Raw genomic sequence first — 18150 nt, 5'->3', positions numbered from 1 at the left:
TGTCATTTCCCGCCTGGACTACTGCAATGCTCTCTACATGGGGCTCCCCTTGAAGAGCACCAGGAGGCTCCAACTGGTCCAGAATGCGGCTGCGCGGGTAATAGAAGGGGCACCGCGATGCTCCCATATAACACCGCTCCTGCGTAGCCTGCACTGGTTGCCGGTGGTCTTCCGGGTGCAATTCAAGGTGCTGGTCATCACCTTTAAAGCGCTCCATGGCACAGGACCGGGTTACCTTCGGGACTGCCTACTGCCGCCTATAGCCTCCCATCGGCCTGTGCGCTCCCATAGGGAGGGCCTCCTCAGGGTGCCGTCAGTCAAACAATGTCGACTGGCGGCCCCAGGGGGAGGGCCTTTTCTGTGGGGGCTCCAGCCCTATGGAATGAGTTGCCTCCGGGGCTGCGTCAACTCCTCGACCTCCGGTCTTTTAAACGTGAGCTCAAGACTTTTCTATTCCACTGTGCGGGGCTAGCTTGAGGAAATTTTAAGAGGGGCTTTAGGATTGTTTATTTTAGTGTTAATTTTAAATTTGGACAGTTTATAATTAGTTTTTAATATGTTTTTAAGCTTGTCTATGTACTAGTTGTTTTTATTTGGCTGTTCACCGCCCTGAGTCCTTCGGGAGAAGGGTGGTATAAAAATCTAATTAAATAAATAAATAATTTTCCAGGCCCAAAATGGGACGCGAGGGGGGTCTTGCGCTGCGCCCCTGAGTCCCTGGCACCTGGAAGATAGTTTTGGCTTCCAGGTTCGTCCAGGGCATACGGGGGCCTCGTGGCCCATTTTGGGCTTGGAAAGCTTCCTGCACCACCTGGAAGCCAGAACGGGGCGTGGGGGAGCCAGGGCACATGCGCGCAGGGTGTGTGTGTTCTCGCATTGCATTCTGGGGGTTCGGCACACGAGGGTGCATTTGGGTGCATGGGCGCTTTGGGCACTCAGCACCAAAAAGGTTAACCATCACTGATATATATAACATAATAATAATAATAATAATAATAATAATAATAATAATAATAATAATAATAATAATAATAATAATAATAATAATAATAATAATATAATTCCAAATACAGACTGATAAAGTTTTGGAACACAATACCCCGGATATCACGATTGTGGGGGGGAAAAAGTGTGGACAGTTGACATTGCTAAACCTGGTGACAGCAGAATCGATGAGAAACAACTTGAAAAAGTCACCAGGTATCAAGATTTGAGAATCGAATTGCTGAGACTCTGGGATAAACCAGGGTAGGTGGTTCCAGTGGTACTCGGCACACTGGGAGCTGTGCCTAAAGACCTAGGCAAGCACTTAAAAGCAATTGGCGCTGACAGGATCACCATTGGTCAGCTGCAGAAGGCCACCTTACTGGGATCTGCTCGCATAATTCGCCGATACATCACGCAGTCCCTATGCGCTTGGGAAGTGTTCGACTAGCGATCTGTGATACGAAATCCAACATAATTATCTTGTTTGCTATATAGACTGTCATTTTGTGTAAATAAAATGATAATAATATAATTAACAATTAAAAAATGATATCGCTGTACTGGGAGATGCCAGAGTCGAACAAAAAGAACTGGAAAAAAATCACGAAATATCGCAATCTGGCCATCGAAACTACATGACTATGGATGAAATATGTAACAGTGATACCCAGAGATAGCTGGGATTTGTAGCCAAAACAAAATACTTTCTCCTGGGAACCAAGGTCATTTCCACAGGTGGTCGGAGAAGGAAGGAGTGAAGTTACCGGGCAACTGGATGTCCCCTTGATTGGACCACGTGACCAATTATTTGGGGAAGGGAATTAAAACTTTTACTTTTAATGAAAATCACACGAACATTCAGAGTCGGTTTTCACCAGCCTGTGTCAGTATGATTATATCCAGATAAAACTATTCTTTGAGGAATCTACCTGCCTAGGAGTTATGTTTGCTATGGGTGTATTACTTGGAACCCTGACATTGTCTGTATTTGCTTCCACTAAGTGTCAACGTACCGAGGCACGAATTTCGGAACGGATCCAAAGTCTCATCGTGTAGAACGTTGGCCGTTTCGTCTTCTTCCTCCTGCAGCTGTCCAATCTGCATTCCAGAGTATTGGTTCTCACCGCCTTCGAGAATCTAAATTGTATACGGAATAAACTCTTAAAATGGTACATATCAGCCTCCCCCCCTCAAACCCGACAATTTTTAAGACTTGTGTACTTTAACTCCCAGAGTGTCTGGTTGTGTTGTGGTCCGTCAGTAGCATACGGAGCTGGCAATGCAGTCGGACAGCGATGAGGCTGAGGTGAAGCCAGGGCCATTGTGAAGTGAGGTGCGGACTCCAGAGCCTCCAGAGACCGATAGTAGTGAGGCAGAGGAACTGGAGGAGCCTGCTCCTAATGCACGCATGAGAAGAGCTGCCAGAAGACAAGAGCAGCTCAAGCAAAGAGGACGGCTCGGGAGTAAGGCCAAGAGATGATTGGCCCCTCCCATAAGGCTTAAAACAGACCAGCATCGGTGTTTCAGCTTTGCCAGAAAACAACGTTGTAGCTGCATCCTCTGCTTCATGTATGTCTTTGTTTTTGTGGCTTCTGGACATTTGCCAGGAAGGGCCTTTGGCAGTTTGCCTAATTGGACCAAGGATTGTGAAATAACTGAAGAATTTGTGTTTGGGAGGCATTTGTTTTACTTTGAGTTGAACGAGTTGTTCAAATAAAGATTATTTTTCCACGGACTAAGTTTATTACTACCTACTTGGGCTTGGGTCACAACAGGTTGGCTCAGAAATTCGGGGAGTTGAAGGCCACCGGTCTTAAAGCTGCAAAGCTGGCTTTAGATGGAAACGTAAATTTAAAAAAACCGAACTTTACTAAAATTCTGTCTCTTTATATATATTCATTTAATTTAACCAAAGCATTGGGAAGCCGCCGAGTTAGGGGAAGGTCTGAGTTACTTCCATGTTTTTTGCGTGTCAACCTTCCTTCCTTCCACCCACCCGCCCCAAAATTCTCAGTCTAGCCTGCAACGTTGAGAATGTTCTTAACAGGACCAGCCAAAGTAGGCTTGTCCAGAATTCACCAAACCTGCTAGTATTAAAAAGAGTGGAGCGCAGAGAAAAATACAGGTGATTCTTGACTTGCAACCATTCATTTAGTCACAATAAAGTTATCCTAAATCTAAGTTCTAAGTCTAAGTCTAATGACCCTTCGAAGTTACTGAAAACAGTGACTTATGACCTTTTGTAGCATCCCCATGGTCAGGTGACTTACGTTCGGATGCTTGTCAACTGACTCGCTTTTGCGACCTTCTGACCCAACAAAGTCAGTGGGGGAAACCAGATTCGCTTAACCACCGGGTTGCCAATTCAACGACGGCAGAGACTCACTTTAACAAACGTGGCGAGAAAAGTCATAAAATGGGGCAAACCTTGCTTAAAACAACGTCTCGCTTCGCCGCAGAAACGCTGGGCTCCATTGTGGTCATATGTTGAGGACTACCTGGAAGCCCTACAGATTTAACCCCAAGCCTACAACCATGACGGAGCATCGCTTGGAATCCTTGCGATGCTCACTTCTCCATGGGCTGGGTACCCAACCTGTTGTGGACTGTCAGCCACCGGCCCTTCCAGCAGCCGAATCAGACAAGGAGGGGGCGTGGGAATCAGGGTCAGTATTAGGGCAACCTGAGAGCTCCGAGGGGGAAGAGGGGGAAGAGGGAATGGAGCTGGCAGAGAGAAAGAGAGAGGCGGAGCCTGGGCCGTCCATCAACCCTCAGATGGACAGTCAACAGCCCCCAGGTGGCTGACGAGGATGAGGAGAAACAGCTGGGTCCAGTGCCTGACGCATGGATGCACAGAAGGCAGAGGAGAGGAGAGCAGTGGAAATCTATGGGCTGGTCCTCGGGACAGAAGAGCCACCGCTGCTAGCGAAGCCCCACCCTAGCTCTGGAGATAAAAGGCAGGGGGCGGAGATGAATAGATGTGGCAGACAAGTATGCATTTCCCCTGCCGGACAGATTTGTTAGCCTGAGATGAATAAGAAAAATTTTGCTGGGGCTGCTGGAGCTCCTAATAAAGGAATCTTTGAGTGAACTTCAGAGGGTTTGTCGTGTTTGGGGAGCTGGGTCAGAACACAACCTTTACGAAGCGCTCTTTACCATTTCAGAGAAATCGGACGGGGTCACTGCCGAGTCCGGCCCTTCGGTGGTGGTCTGAGAGCTGTCGCTGATGGGCGACGAGGTGCCGTCATTCACATCGGACTGGATGGCGCTAATCTGGCTGGAGCTCCTGCTCAGCATGTCGTCGTCCGTATCAGCTTTCGGAGTGGCACCCGTCAAATCGCAAGCAGAGATCTCCGACTCGGATTGCAAGACGTGCTGAGAACGGGGTTGCTCCGTTATGATGTCATAACCTGGAGGGTCGGAGGCCGAGCTGGCCGCGGGCGAGACGCCCGATGTGGAAGTTAATTCACTGTTCAGCTCGCTTTTCCCAGACCCTAAAAGGAGACAGGAATGGCGTGAAGGTTCCAGAAAGACGTAAATGAAATAAGATCGTCATTTCTGCAATTATGGTGGGTGCTGTTTATGGAATTCTAGCTTCTCTTTCCACAAAAGATCCCTTATTGGAATAAAGAAAAGCCAAATTTTTAAAAAAAGAACACAAGAAAAAACCAGAAATTAGCAGAACTGCAAACATAAAACCTAAAATAAAATTGGAAAGCTTATCGAATAATTCAGGAGGGTGTGATGACCCGGGGCGTGAAGGCAACGGAGCCAGAGAACCGGTATGAGTCCCTTTGTTGGCACCAACTTTGCCCCCAACGTCCCGTTTACTCTCCGGCCTGGAGAAAAGCTCTCTCACAGACCTGTAGCAGCTTCTGGCTGCGGAGACTCCAATCCAAACACTGTAAGCAGAATGACTGCAATCGATCACTGCAGCAGGGCAAGGTAAGGAGTCCCAGAAGCAAGACAAGGTAAGCACACAGAAGCATGGTGCTAATTCAAACAGTGAGGATGAATGCCAGGAATTTCAATACTAGATGAATTCAGAATATCATCTATTGACAGATAGATGATACAGATACAGATATAATTAGGTAGAATATATATATATATATATGATATCGATACTGTAGATGAATGATAGATATAGAGAGATAAAGGTATAATACAGACTTTATATATAAAATCTATATAATATCTTTATCTCTCTATATCTATCATTCATCTATCTATATAGAGATATTATATAAATGATTAGGTTAGATTATAAGAGATATTATATAAATGATTAGATTAGATTAGATATAGATATAATTAGGTAGATTATATATAGATGAAGTATAGATGATAGATGAATGATATAGATACAATTGTATAGATTATATATATATATATATGTAGGTCTTTGGTTATTCGGGTTTTCTCCCGCGTAAAATTGGAAGTGTCTTGCCGACGTTTCGACGAAGTCCCATTCGTCATCTTCAGGCTTCGCTTCCAATTTTACGCTGGAGAAAACCCGAATAACCAAAGACCTATACAAACACCCGCGAAAACCTCAGAAAACAAACATATATATGGAAAGGAAGAAACAGCTGCAATCACACATTGCTCCCAGAAGCACGAAGCTGAAGCCTGAAGATGACGAATGAGACTTCGTCGAAACGTCGCCAAGACACTTCCAATTTTACGCGGGAGAAAATCCGAATAACCAAAGACCTACATACAAACACCCGCGAAAACCTCAGAAAACAAATATATATATATATATATATACACATACATACATATACATATATATATATATATATAGATCTTTGGTTGTTCGGGTTTTCTCCCATGTAAAATTGGAAGTGTCTTGATATGTTTCACAAGTCTCATTCATTATCTTCAGGCTTCAGCTCAGGTTCTGGGAGCAATGTGATCGCAGCTGTTTCTTCCTTTTAACTGCTAGTGGGGGTTTGAACTGATTGGGTGGGAGCTTGGCTGTGCTCTGATTGGATGGGGTTTTTTTTGTGCTCTGATTGGCTGGGGGTGTGTCCTGTGTTGGTGGGGGCTTGGTTGTGCTCAGTTTAGTCTGTGTTGCAGGGGGATTTGAGCTGGTGAGCTGCATAGCTGTTGTTTGGCTTTGTGGTCGTGCTACATCTTCATAGTGGGTGTCAGTCTGCTGCATGTATGGATTGGAGGGGTTTGAAATGGCTAATGTTGCAGCTGCGGTCTGGCTTCTGGTCCTTGGTCGTGCTTCCTGATCAATATATATATATATATATATGATAATGATAGATAAGAGATATTATATAAATGATTAGAGATAGAGATAGATAAATGATAAATAGAGATATATTATATAGATAGATGATTAGATTATAGAGATAGAGATAGATAGGCCTCTGGTGGCTCAGCAGACTAAGTCTGTCTGTTATTAACACAGCTGCTTGCAATTACTGCAGGTTCTAGTCCCACCAGATCCAAGGTTGACTCAGCCTTCCATCCTTTATAAGGTAGGTAAAATGAGGACCCAGATTGTTGGGGGCAATAAAAGTTGACTTTGTATATAATATACAAATGGATGAAGACTATTGCTAACATAGTGTAAACCGCCCGAGTCTTCGGAGAAGGGCGGGATATAAATGCAAATTTTAAAAAAAAAGATGATAGATGAATCAATGAATGATAGATAGATAGATAGATAGATAGATAGATATGACTAAACAGCTTTTCCATATGAAAACACGTCATGGAAGGCCGGTGAAGCCCGATGTAATTTTCTACAATTCTGCAAATGATTCATGTTACGGTGGTCAACTCAAAAGATTTTATTACGTAATACACGCAACCTCCCCCCCCTCCCCCCCCCGTTTTTAGAAGGCAGTACATTCGTGAGCCGAGAAAAAACGACACGGGAATAGATTTCAGTCACTCTCACAAGAATCAAGAAGCCAACCTACCTGAAAAGCCCACCTGGCTGGTTTGAGACCTGGCTTCGGAATCCTCTTCCAGGCTTTCTTCCCCTGAAAGTACTTTGGCTGGCAAATCAACGCAAGAAATTTTAAAATAAAGAAATAAGTAAATATTTCCGGCAACTAATTAGGCAGCTCCGTGCCAATAATGTGATTGTCTTTTTGCAAAGTTGTTCCTTTTTTTTGGTTATCCTCTCTTGCCTCCCATTTCTTCTGTGAGCACAAAGCAATCTATCGGATCCTTTATCTCAGTGTTGGTGAACCTTTTCGGCACCGAGTGCTGAAACAGGAGCGCGCATGTGCCAGAAACTGGAAGAGCAGCCGCCCGGTGCACATGCGTGCACCGTGAAGATGATCTTTCGGTTTCCGGCGCATGCATGCGCAATGTCGAGCTGTGTTCTGTCCCCTCCCGGCCTCAGCCACGCGAGCTGGCTAAAGGAGCCAGTGATTGAGTTCATAGGTGCTATCAGTCCTGGCAGGGAATCTGCAGCTGCTTGCCAAAGTCTTCCTTTTATCTTGGGGTTGCCAGGCAACCAGGTCAGCAGTCCAGGCCAAATGTTCAGCTCAATTCTCCAAGAGTCAATGGGTTCAGCTCAATTTTCCAAGAGTCAGAGTTCAGCTCAATTTTTGCTCGTCATGGAGCAGAAGAGCAGCCAGGACTGTTTTTATACTGTGGGGTGTGGCTCCGTGACTCAGCACTTCCTGGGCCTGCCCCACCCCTGCTTTTGTTGTTCCTGCCTCTCCTGCCTACGAAACCTAGGGTCCAGCCAGGCCTGATTGCCATCAGCCGGGTCTGGAGGTGTGGCCTGGGTGGGGGAAGAGTCAGGGGACGGAGGCCTCGTTATCTTCTCCACCTGGCCTGCCTCTGGCTCCTGGAGCTGAGCCAGGGAAGCTGGTACTCCAGAGGTAAGTCCTGATGGCCCTTCCCCCTCACTTTCCGAGTCACTTTCTGGCAGGGGGCCCGGCTCGGGGGGCACAGACACAACAAGCTGGTCTTCGCGCATGCATGTATGTCAGAAACCGGAAGACCGGCTGGCCGGTGCGCATGCGTGTGGCGGAAACCAGAAGATCATCCTCTTGGCACAAGCATGCACACCGGGTGGCTGCTCTACTGGTTTACGCCCATGAAGAACAGCTGACTGGCGTGCTGGAATCCAGAAGAGCAACGGGCAACAGCTCGCATGCCCAGAGAGACAGCTCTGTGTGACACAGAGGTTTGCCACCACAGCTCTACCCAGTTCCCATCATCCTTCTTGAGAAGGTATGGAGGACTCAAATGATCCAGCCAGATTTGTGACCGCTTTAATCATTAACCTTGTTTTTAAAGTTTGGGCTGAAAATCTGGAATGTACCCATTTGCCCCGTTTTGTAGGAGGTGATAGGCACTGGTTTTAAATGGTTTTTTAAATAGGGGGCGGGCAGGCCATTTTGTAGAGAAAGGGACTACCCGCATTATGGATTTCTCGGATCAGCCCTCGCGTGACTTAAGGATAGTAAGGGGGTTAAAGGGACAAGACCAAACTATGGGTATAAATTAAAGAGGCGGCATTCTTTAGTGCCGCCTCTTTAATTTCTCTTCACTACAGAGAACTTGAGAAGAGAGAGCGCACAGCTCGCAAAACAAGAGTGCTCTTCAAATAGCTTTTCAACATTGCTGCTTCTTGAAGAGGCCCTTCAAAAAATAAAGAGAATGCTCTCGATTTTGCGAGGTTAATACAATGAACCGGGCACATTTCAATGTGAAAGGAAACTTGAATGAAGAAACAGATTCAGGTATTTTTGACACCGAAAAGGAGTTTGCATCAGGGATGGTCCCTGATGTCCACAATTGGTAGGGCTTTCACCTAGGACAGATAAAGGAAAAAGGACACCGCGCTAGAAGGAGACTCTATGGTAGGGGAACCGGACTTCTGGTCGGCTCCAGAATTGAATGAGGGGCTTCCGGTTAGGACCTTTGTGGCTCTTTGACTGTTTAAGGTTGCCGACCCCTGCTGTTGTGACTCCACCCCCTGAGCCTTTCCTCATGGAGAAGAGTGACTCGGAGAGTGAAGGAGAGGAGCCAGCAAGGCCTCCCTCGCCAGGACCCTCCTCGCTGGCACCGCCCCAAGTTCCAGCTGCAGGCCAGGAGGAGGAGCTGACAAGGCCTCCCTCTCCCGCACCCTCCTCCTCCCTGGCAATGCCTCAAGTCCCAGCTGCTGACGATCAATCCTGGATTGATCCGAGGCAGCGACAAAAAGATAAGCGTGCGCAGCAGAGGAAAAGGTGTGGCAGGCTCAGAGGGTATAAAAGTGGGTGGAGCTGCCATGTGGCCCTTGTGACGGACAAAAAAGCTACCAAGGGAGCACTGCAGCTCGGTTGTTGGAGGGTTAAAGGACTTTGTCAGTGAGTTTTGGCAACGGATCTTGGACACGAGATAACGGACTCAGAACTTGGCAGGCCTTTGCACGGTCACTGCCAAGTATTTCCTCAACTGAAGAAAATCAGGTCTGTAGCAAATAAAAAGACTGGGAGACACGCGTCTTTGTGTTTGCTCTGTGAAGTGGGGAGGGGGACATAACACCTGCACTAGGAAATGCCACAGAAATTCAAATCAAAGGAAATACAGTTATTTTAAAAGCAGTCTTTTTTAAAAAGGAAAATAAATAACATACTTTGTCTAAACAAAGTATTGTATTGAAAGGAGTATTCTAATCTTTCAGACATTTAACCAAATCAATTCATGATGTTTGTTTACGTGCCTTCAAGTCACTACTGATTATTTGCAACCACGATATTTTTCTACCAGGAGTTCATTATGATACCTTCTATAATTTTAGCAACAGCAAAAAGCAAGGAATGAAACATTAAGCAATGATTCTTTTGAAGATCAGCAATGATATATGGTAAAAGTAGGGGGAAAAAAAGAATGAAGGACGAAGAACCAACCAAATTAAGTTTTCCAAGTCAAAGAAATGAAAAAAAGGTAGAAAATAGTAGACCAGACAGAGATTTCATAGATATAATCACCTTTTTGTTTTCTGGCAAAAACAGGGCTGCAGGAAGACCCCCCTCCAGCTGCAAATTACAGAAAGAAATCAAGGAACAGATAAAACTAAGTATTAAAAAGGAATCATAACAATCTCTGAGAAACGGAGCAACAGTGAATTTGAGGTCAGTATTTCTTAAGGAATTGTTTACAGCAACTGACTATTGCTGTAATCAGTTGCTTTGTCTCCCGTCGAGCACAAATCAATTCCATTTTTTCAATAATCCAAAAGGAGGGGGGGGAGTCATTTTGTAAGATACCGTCAGTCAGAGAAGTAAAGACCGATCTTCAATTTATTCCAATTTGACGCAATTTTAGCATGCAGAGAAATAAGGAAACATAAGAGACCCCCTCACCTCACCCTGAGCAATAAAGGGTCTGTTACTACGGTACGTAAACCCTAAACAACGCCGGAAGCCATTTTAAATCTTTGGGTAACCAACTTTTAAGTGTTCTGCTGCCTGCTTCCTTTGGTGGAACTCTGTTGTGGTCCGTCAGCAGCCTACGGAACTGGCAACTGAGTCGGACAGCGATGAGGCTGAGGTGAAGTCAGGGCCATCAGGAAGTGAGATGCGGACTCCGGAGCCTCCAGAGACTGATAGTAGTGAGGCAGAGGAACAGGAGGAGCCTGTTCCTAATGCACGCATGGGAAGAGCTGCCAGAAGGCAAGAGCAGCTCAAGCAGAGAGGACAACTCAGGAGTAAGGCCAGGAGATGATTGGCCCCTCTCATAAGGCTTAAAGCAGACCAGCACCGGTGTTTCAGCTTTGCTGGAAAACAACATTGTAGCTGCGTCTTCTGCTTCCTCTTCTTCTTTGTTTTTGTGGCTTCTGGACGTTTGCCAGGAAGGGCCTTTGGCAGTTTGCCTAATTGGACTAAGGTTTGTGAGATAACTGAGGAATTTGTGTTGGGAGGCATTTGTTCTACTTTGAGTTGAACGACGCCGGGAATGAAGTAATTCCCAGCTGTTCGAATAAAGTTTATTTATCCACGGACTGAGTTTATTACTACCTACTTGGGTCTGGGTCACAACAGAACTCTTCAGGGAAAAGTTTAATGTGTATTTCTTATGGGCTCCCCATTTGCAGCCCGTTGGATCGCTTACCTATCAGTTCCACGATGCTGTCGCTGCGGCTCCGGCTCACAATCTCGTCTTTGGCTGCAGCCGCTTGCAAAAGCCCCCCACGCATCGTGAGGGCCAAAAGGAGGTCGGGGGGAGGCGTCCTGAGGAGCTGCTGTAACAATTCCAGTGATCCGGTCACCACATTGTGATCCCGGTGCTGAGTGTAATGGAGACTCAGTTCGTACACCTGGAAGGGATGGGGCGGGGGGGGGAGCACAGTTGAGATTCCTACTTTAGCATCCCTCCATGACCAGCACTGGAAACATTTCCCTATATATGGTGGAGCGGGGGAGGGAACCCCCACCTGCAACAGCACTGCAAGAGAATAATAGAATTATATACCGCGTCACGTGCTCTATGGCCTCTCTAAGCGGTTTACAGAGTCAGCCTCTGGCCCCCAACAATCTGGGTCCTCATTTTACCGACCTCGGAAGGACGGAAGGCTGAGTCAACCTTGAGCCGGTCAGGATCGAACTGCTGGCTATGGGCAGAATTAGCCTGCAATACTGCATTGTAATCTGAAGGAAAGAAGGAAGGAAGGAAGGAAGGAAAAAGGAAGTAAATGAAAAGTAAATAAATGAAAAGGAAGGAAATAAATGAAGAGGAAGAAAGGAGGAAGGAAGGAAAAAGGAAGGAAATGGAAAGAAAGGAAATGGAAAGGAAGGAAATGGAAAGGAAGGAAGGAAATGAAAAGGAGGGAACGAAATGAAAAGGAAGGAAATAAAGAAGGGAGGGAGGGTGGGAGGGAGGGAAAAGTAAATGAAAAGGAAGGAAGGAAGGAAGGAAGGAAGGAAGGAAGGAAGGAAGGAAGGAAGGAAGGAAGGAAAAAGGAAGGAAGTGAAAAGGAAGGAAGGAAATGAAAAGGAAGGAAGGAAGGAAGGAAGGAAGGAAGGAAGGAAAGGCAATAGCACTTATATGCTGCTTCACCATGTTTTACAGCCCTCTCTGAGCAGTTTACAGAGTCAGCCTTCTTGCCCCCAATAATCTGGGTCCTGCAATACCGAACCCCTGAGCCACCGGGGTTCTTAAGGGAACTGATACCTGTATGAGTTGATCCAAGGAAGGCGAAATCTCGGTTTCTTTCTGGATCACCCCAAAGCTGCCCTTCAGGCTGGTGTCTTTCACCTGCTGCTGCAGCAACGGGATCAGGTACCTCAAGGTGAGCAACACCCCAAGAATCAAGACACTGGGGTGCTCTTCTTCCTTGGGGCACAACAGTCCTGTGAAAACGATTGGAACAGCTGAGAAAGAACCCCGCTCTCCCAGCCCCTTGCAAGGCCTGCTGACACACACAAACACACACCCCAGGATCTAGGGGACTCCCTTGCCAGTCCGCAGGTACCCCACTTTTTGTTGTGGTCCATCAGCAGCCTGAGGGGCTGGCAACGGAGTCGGACAGCGATGAGGCTGAGGTGAGGCCAGGGCCATCCGGGAGTGAGGTGCAGACTCCAGAGCCTCCGGAGACTGATAGTAGTGAGGCAGAGGAACAGGAGGAGCCTGTTCCTAATGCACGCACAAGAAGAGCTGCCAGAAGGCAAGAGCAGCTCAAGCAGAGAGGACGACTCGGGAGTAGGGCCAAGAGATGATTGGCCCCTCCCAGAAGCTTTAAACAGACCAGCAACGGCATTTGGGCTTATAGCAACAGAGGTTAAGGCGTTAAAGTTTAGCTAAAGAATCGGTAGAACAATTTCTCCTACTATAAAATCAGTGTTTCAACAAAGGACATTTGGACGACTTCTAATGTTAATAATTGACACGTTCAATTTAAAGTGAAACAAATTTCAACCTTCCGCGCGGTGGCTTCAAGGCTCCAATATTTTTACATGGTTTTCGTTGTTTCTTAGCCTTTGCTCCTTTTTTCCCCCAGATTTATTATCTGTCAACCTCATAAAAGGCTCCGGAAAATCAATTTTATGGCAGGTATTTCCTTAGAAATATAACTTTACACAAAGAATGGGGGGTAAAGTTGAAAGAGTGTGTGTGTGTGTGTGTGAAAGAGAGAGAGAGATAGTTAGATCGATAGATAGATATAAAGAGAGAGAGGGAGAGAGAGAGAGAGAGATGGATAGGATAGATAGATATAGAGAGACTTACCAACAGACAGACAGACAGACAGGCAGATATAGATGATATAGATAGATAGATAGATAGATAGATAGATAGATAGATAGATAAAAGAGATAGACAGATATAGATAGATGATAGGTAGGTAGGTAGATAGATAGATGGATGATAGGTAGGTAGGTAGATGATAGATATTGATGATATGGATAGAAAGATAGATAGATAGATATGATAGATAAAAGAGATAGACAGATATAGATAGATAGATGATAGGTAGGTAGGTAGGTAGATAGATAGATGGATGGATGATAGGTAGGTAGGTAGATGATAGATATTGATGATATGGATATATAGATAGATAGATAGATACATAGATAGATAGATAAAGATAGATATGATAAAGAAATATATAGATGATAGGTAGGTAGGTAGTTAGATGATAGATATTGATGATATAGATAGATAGATAGATAGATAGATAGATAGATAGATAGATAGATAGATAGATAGATAGACAGACAGATATAGAGATAGATAGATATAGAGATAGATAGATATCCAGCAAACATGAAGCAGGATGATAAATTAAGAAACTTACCTAGCAATACTTGAAGCAACCGAGTGTAAAAATATTGCGTCCTTCGTGAATGCTGACAGATGCTCACCGCAGCTGCGGCCGCCGTCCGACGGATGGTTGGAGAATTGGAGTTAAGATTACCTATGAAAGCTTTTAATAAAACCTAAAGTGAAAAGAAAATCAACAAAGTGTTTCTGCGCCATCTAAGTTTCCTTTTTCAAAGTCCGGTTGAGGGTAAAGAGACACGCTCTCTCTAAAGAATAGGAAATCGAGGTTAAAAAAAAAAGAAGCAAAACTATTAGTGCTACTCTGACATTTAAAAAAACCACAAATAAAGCCTCTTATAATGTCCAGTAGGAAGAATAATCTTGTTGTGGTCCACCAGGAGCCTACGGAGCTGGCAACGGAGTCAGACAGCGATGAGGCTGAGGTGGGGCCAGGGCCATCAGGGAGTGAGGTGCGGACTCCAGAGCCTCCAGAGGCTGACAGTAGTGAGGCAGAGGAACAGGAGGAGCCTGCCAGAAGGCAAGAGCAGCTCAAGCAAAGAGGACGACTCAGGAGTAAGGCCAAGAGATGATTGGCCCCTCCCATAAGGCTTAAAAGACCAGCAACGGCGTTTGGGCTCTTTGCCGGAAAACAACACTGATAGCTTTGTTTTGTTGCATTTGTTTCGTATCAGTGTCTTCTGAACTTTTGCCAAAAAAGGCCTTTGGCAGTTTGCCTAATTGGACCAAGGTTTGCGATAAGACTGAGGAATTTGTGTTGGGAGGCATTTGCTTTAATTTGAGTTGAATGACGCTGGGAATGAAGTAATTCTCAGCTATTCGAATAAAGTCTGTTTTTTCACTGAGTTTCCTACTACCTACTGGGGCCTGGGTCACAACAGAGTGGTGTTAAATGTTCACGAAATTTTTTTTACCTTGATGTCGCTGTCGTTTGCGAAGTTGCCAAAAGCTGCCATGATTTTGGGCATGGCCGCAGCCAAGGTCTCTTGCACGGATTCTTCGGGCCGCCGGCTGACTCGGGTCAAGCAGGGCAGGAGGTTCACAAAGTACGGTCTGAACCAAGAGATGGCAAAAAAAAAAAAAAAATCACTCAAAGGCTTGGAAAGAGATACTCCCTTTTCGGGACTCGGTAGGGCACCAAAGAGGCCAGCAAGGCAATCTGCAGTGGGTGCAGGAGAAAACGCAAAAAGGAAATGGTGCCCTGCCTCTAGATAAGAAAATAACAAGGGTTGGAAAGAGACCCTAGAGGTCTTCCAGTCCAACCCCCTGCTCAAGCAGGAGACCCTCTACCATTTCAAACAAGTGACTGTCCAGTCTCGTCCTAAAAGCCTCCGGTGATGGACAGTCACAACCTCTCGTGGGCAAGCTGTTTCATTGATTCATTGTTCTAAGGGTCAGGAAATTCCTCTTTAGTTCTAGGTTGCTTCTCTCCTTGATGAGTTTCCGTCCGTTGCTTTGGAGAACAGCTTGATTTCCACTTCCCTACGACAACCCCTGAAGTATTGGAAGACAGCTAGCAGGTCACTCCTAGCCCTTCTCTTTGTTGGGCATGGAGCCCACCCATAACTTCATAATATAATAAGGCTGGAAGGGACCTTGGAGGTCTTCTAGTCCAACCCCCTACTCAGGCAGGAAACCCTACACCACTTCAGACAAATGCTTGCCCAATCTCTTCTTAAAAACCTCCAGCATTGGAGCATTCACAAGTTCTGGAGGCAAGTTGTTCCACTGATTCACTGTTCTAAATGTCAGGAAATTTCTCCTTAGTTCTAAGTTGCTTCTCTCCTTGATGAGTTTCCACCCTTTGCTTCTTGTCCTGCTTACAGGTACTTTGGAGAATAAATTGAGGACACCCCCCCCCTCTCTTCCTTGGGGCAGCCCCTGAGATATTGGAATGCTGCTATTATGTCTCCCCCTGGCTCCTTTTCATTAAACTAGACATACACAGTTCCTGCAACCTGCAATTTTTATATGTTTTAGCCTCCAGTCCCCTAAGACCATTAAAGGGACCAGCAAGGAGATTATCTGCTAGGGCAAATTACTACATTAAACGTCAGGCGACAACTGGCTAGGCAGATGGGAGGCCAGCCAGCCACGTCACAGTTCAACTCCAGGAACACAGAGGTAACATCCCAAACAAGAAGACTCGAAAACTGCTGGCCCAGAATCCCCCAGCCTGCTTCTTGCTCTAAAGGAAATCATCTCACCTGCATTTCTGAGGTCTAACAAGGTGCGCAAGCTCAGCAAATCTCCACAGAGCAGCCCTCAAACTCCGGGAAGCGCCGTTCTGCAAAAACCCAACGGACAAGAGACACTCACCTGTCAGCTACAAGGCAAGACAGCCTGTGCTAACCAAGCAGGCGTGCGGACTTTTACAGAATTCCTACGCGCAAAATAAACCTATAAAGCGAAGTGATTTTCGTGGGTCTATATTGGAGCTGGAAGCAACCAGGTTTCAAAAACAAAAATGCTCTTCTTGAAAACACGTCTAGATAAACGGTTCTCAAAAAGCATGATTTAGGGTCCGGGTGTCAAACTCGATTTCATTGAGGGTAAAAAACAGATTACTTCCTGGTTAAAAACAGGAAGTAACGACGACCGGGCGGGTGGGCAGAGCCTTGCGCTGCCATCGCTGCCAGTTTGACCAAACCGGGCTGAACCGGTGGCATTTCACCCCTGCCGGGAGGGTTGCACACAACCTCCCCGATCTGTGTTTACTCTGTGTTGTGGTCCGCCAGCAGCCTGCAGAGCTGGCAAGGGAGTCGGACAGCGATGAGGCTGAGGTGGGGCCAGGGCCATCGGGAAGTGAGGTGCGGACTCCAGAGCCTCCAGAGGCTGATAGTAGTGAGGCAGAGGAACAGGAGGAGCCTGTTCCTAATGCACGCATGAGAAGAGCTGCCAAAAGGCAAGAGCAGCTCAAGCAGAGAGGATGACTCAGGAGAAAGGCCAGGAGATGATTGGCCCCTCCCATAAGGCTTTAAAGACTAGCAACGGCATTTGGGCTCTTTGCCGGAAAACAACGTTGATAGCTTGGTCTTGTTGTATTCGTTTCGTATCTGCGTCTTCTGAACTTTTACCAAGAAAGGCCTTTGGCAGTTTGCCTAATTGGACCAAGAGTGGTGATAGGACTGAGGAATTTGTGTTGGGAGGAATTTGCTTTGATTTATTTGGACTACACTGGGAATGAAGTAATTCTCAACTGTTTTAATAAGTATGTTTGTTTTTATACTGACTGAGTTTCCTACTACCTACTTGGGCCTGGGTCACAACACTCTGGCAGAGGGTTGCAGGACGCCGTCGCAGCCAAAAACGGAGCCCCGGAGGACTGAGCATTGCCCTCCCGAGCTCCATTTTCGCTGGCAGAGGCATCGCAGGCTGGTCCTTTGCTGTTTCCAGGGTGGGCCCATGGGCCAGATCTAAGCACCCTGTGGGCCAGATCCAGCCCACGGGCCTTGAATTTTGACACCCCTGTTTTAGGGGATTCTGTGATGTCAAATGAATACTTTTGCAAATTCTCAGTTTTGATTTTTAATGAAGCCAATACTGATACATACAAACCTTAGGGCCGTGAGTCTTTTTAAAGAATGTAACACGGCCCTAAGACCAAAACATTTCAAAAAACGCCGTTCTAAAACAGCATTTCTCAACTTGGGTCACTGTACTTCCAGAATTCCTCAACCAGTCTACCAGCCTGCACCTTGCAACCATCCCATCAGCACCGCCCGCCCAAATTATCTCCCCTCAAACCAAGTGTTCGTTGCTCAAGGCTTAACCTGGAAACGAGTTATCCCAAATTCCTGTGGAAAACTCTATACGTGCAAACAAAACTCTATAACATACGATTTTGTGTCGAAAAGAACTCACTTTTTTAATCTCTTTGTAGAGTTCCAATTGTAACCTAGGAAGACTAGAATCCATCAAAGCCTAGAATGGAATCAAATGTACATATTAAGAATGCATGCATTCTTCCAACATCACGTACTAAATTAGCAGATGTATTTATTACAATGGGTTTTTTAAGATCCTGAATAACAAATAGAAAGGATGCCGATATCTCCATGATGGCGAACCTCTGACGTTCCCGCCTGCCGGAAGTGGCACACAGAACCATCCCGTGAGGTATGCACAGCCCCGCTGGCCTTCGCACGCGGGGGAGCGGCGATACCCAGAAGACCGGCGGTCTATCGTGCATGCGCGAGCCGGCACCCAAACACTTGGATATTGGCATGGAAGCACGCCCGATGGACAGCTGGCCACTGCGCATGCACGCGACGTCAACCCAGAAGGTTGGGTGCCGGCTTGCGCATGTGTGCCTGAATGCCGCTCTTCCAGGCTCCGCCACTCCCGCACACATGACGGTCAGCTGATCGGAGGACGTATGATCACAGGAACGTGGAAGAGGAGCCAGCAAGG

At 46.3% G+C, this 18150-nt stretch overlaps 1 protein-coding gene across 3 annotated transcripts in view; it reads right to left on the bottom strand.

The window, feature by feature from the left end:
- The window catches only part of HTT (huntingtin), a 126412-nt gene that overhangs the window by 102027 nt on the left and 6235 nt on the right, over positions 1–18150 (bottom strand). Inside the window, exons 4-13 of one of the 3 annotated variants that reach the window (XM_058193447.1) lie at positions 17602–17661; positions 15945–16024; positions 14652–14790; positions 13754–13895; positions 12133–12311; positions 11074–11278; positions 9951–9998; positions 6933–7010; positions 4144–4481; positions 2001–2124 (exon numbers count right to left, since the gene is read on the bottom strand). In XM_058193447.1, the coding sequence (XP_058049430.1) occupies positions 2001–2124; positions 4144–4481; positions 6933–7010; positions 9951–9998; positions 11074–11278; positions 12133–12311; positions 13754–13895; positions 14652–14790; positions 15945–16024; positions 17602–17661 (1393 nt within the window). Of the gene's footprint in view, positions 1–2000; positions 2125–4143; positions 4482–6932; positions 7021–9950; positions 9999–11073; positions 11279–12132; positions 12312–13753; positions 14632–14651; positions 14791–15944; positions 16025–17601; positions 17662–18150 lie in introns of those variants that run through there. The other 2 variants (XM_058193446.1, XM_058193448.1) reach the window with 2 other exon arrangements.

The sequence above is a fragment of the Ahaetulla prasina genome, chromosome 8 (assembly GCF_028640845.1).
Source record: "Ahaetulla prasina isolate Xishuangbanna chromosome 8, ASM2864084v1, whole genome shotgun sequence".
Classification (NCBI taxonomy): Eukaryota; Metazoa; Chordata; class Lepidosauria; order Squamata; family Colubridae; genus Ahaetulla; species Ahaetulla prasina.
Note: the sequence above shows the minus strand (reverse complement) of the source record. Positions and strands in the feature narration are given on the sequence as shown.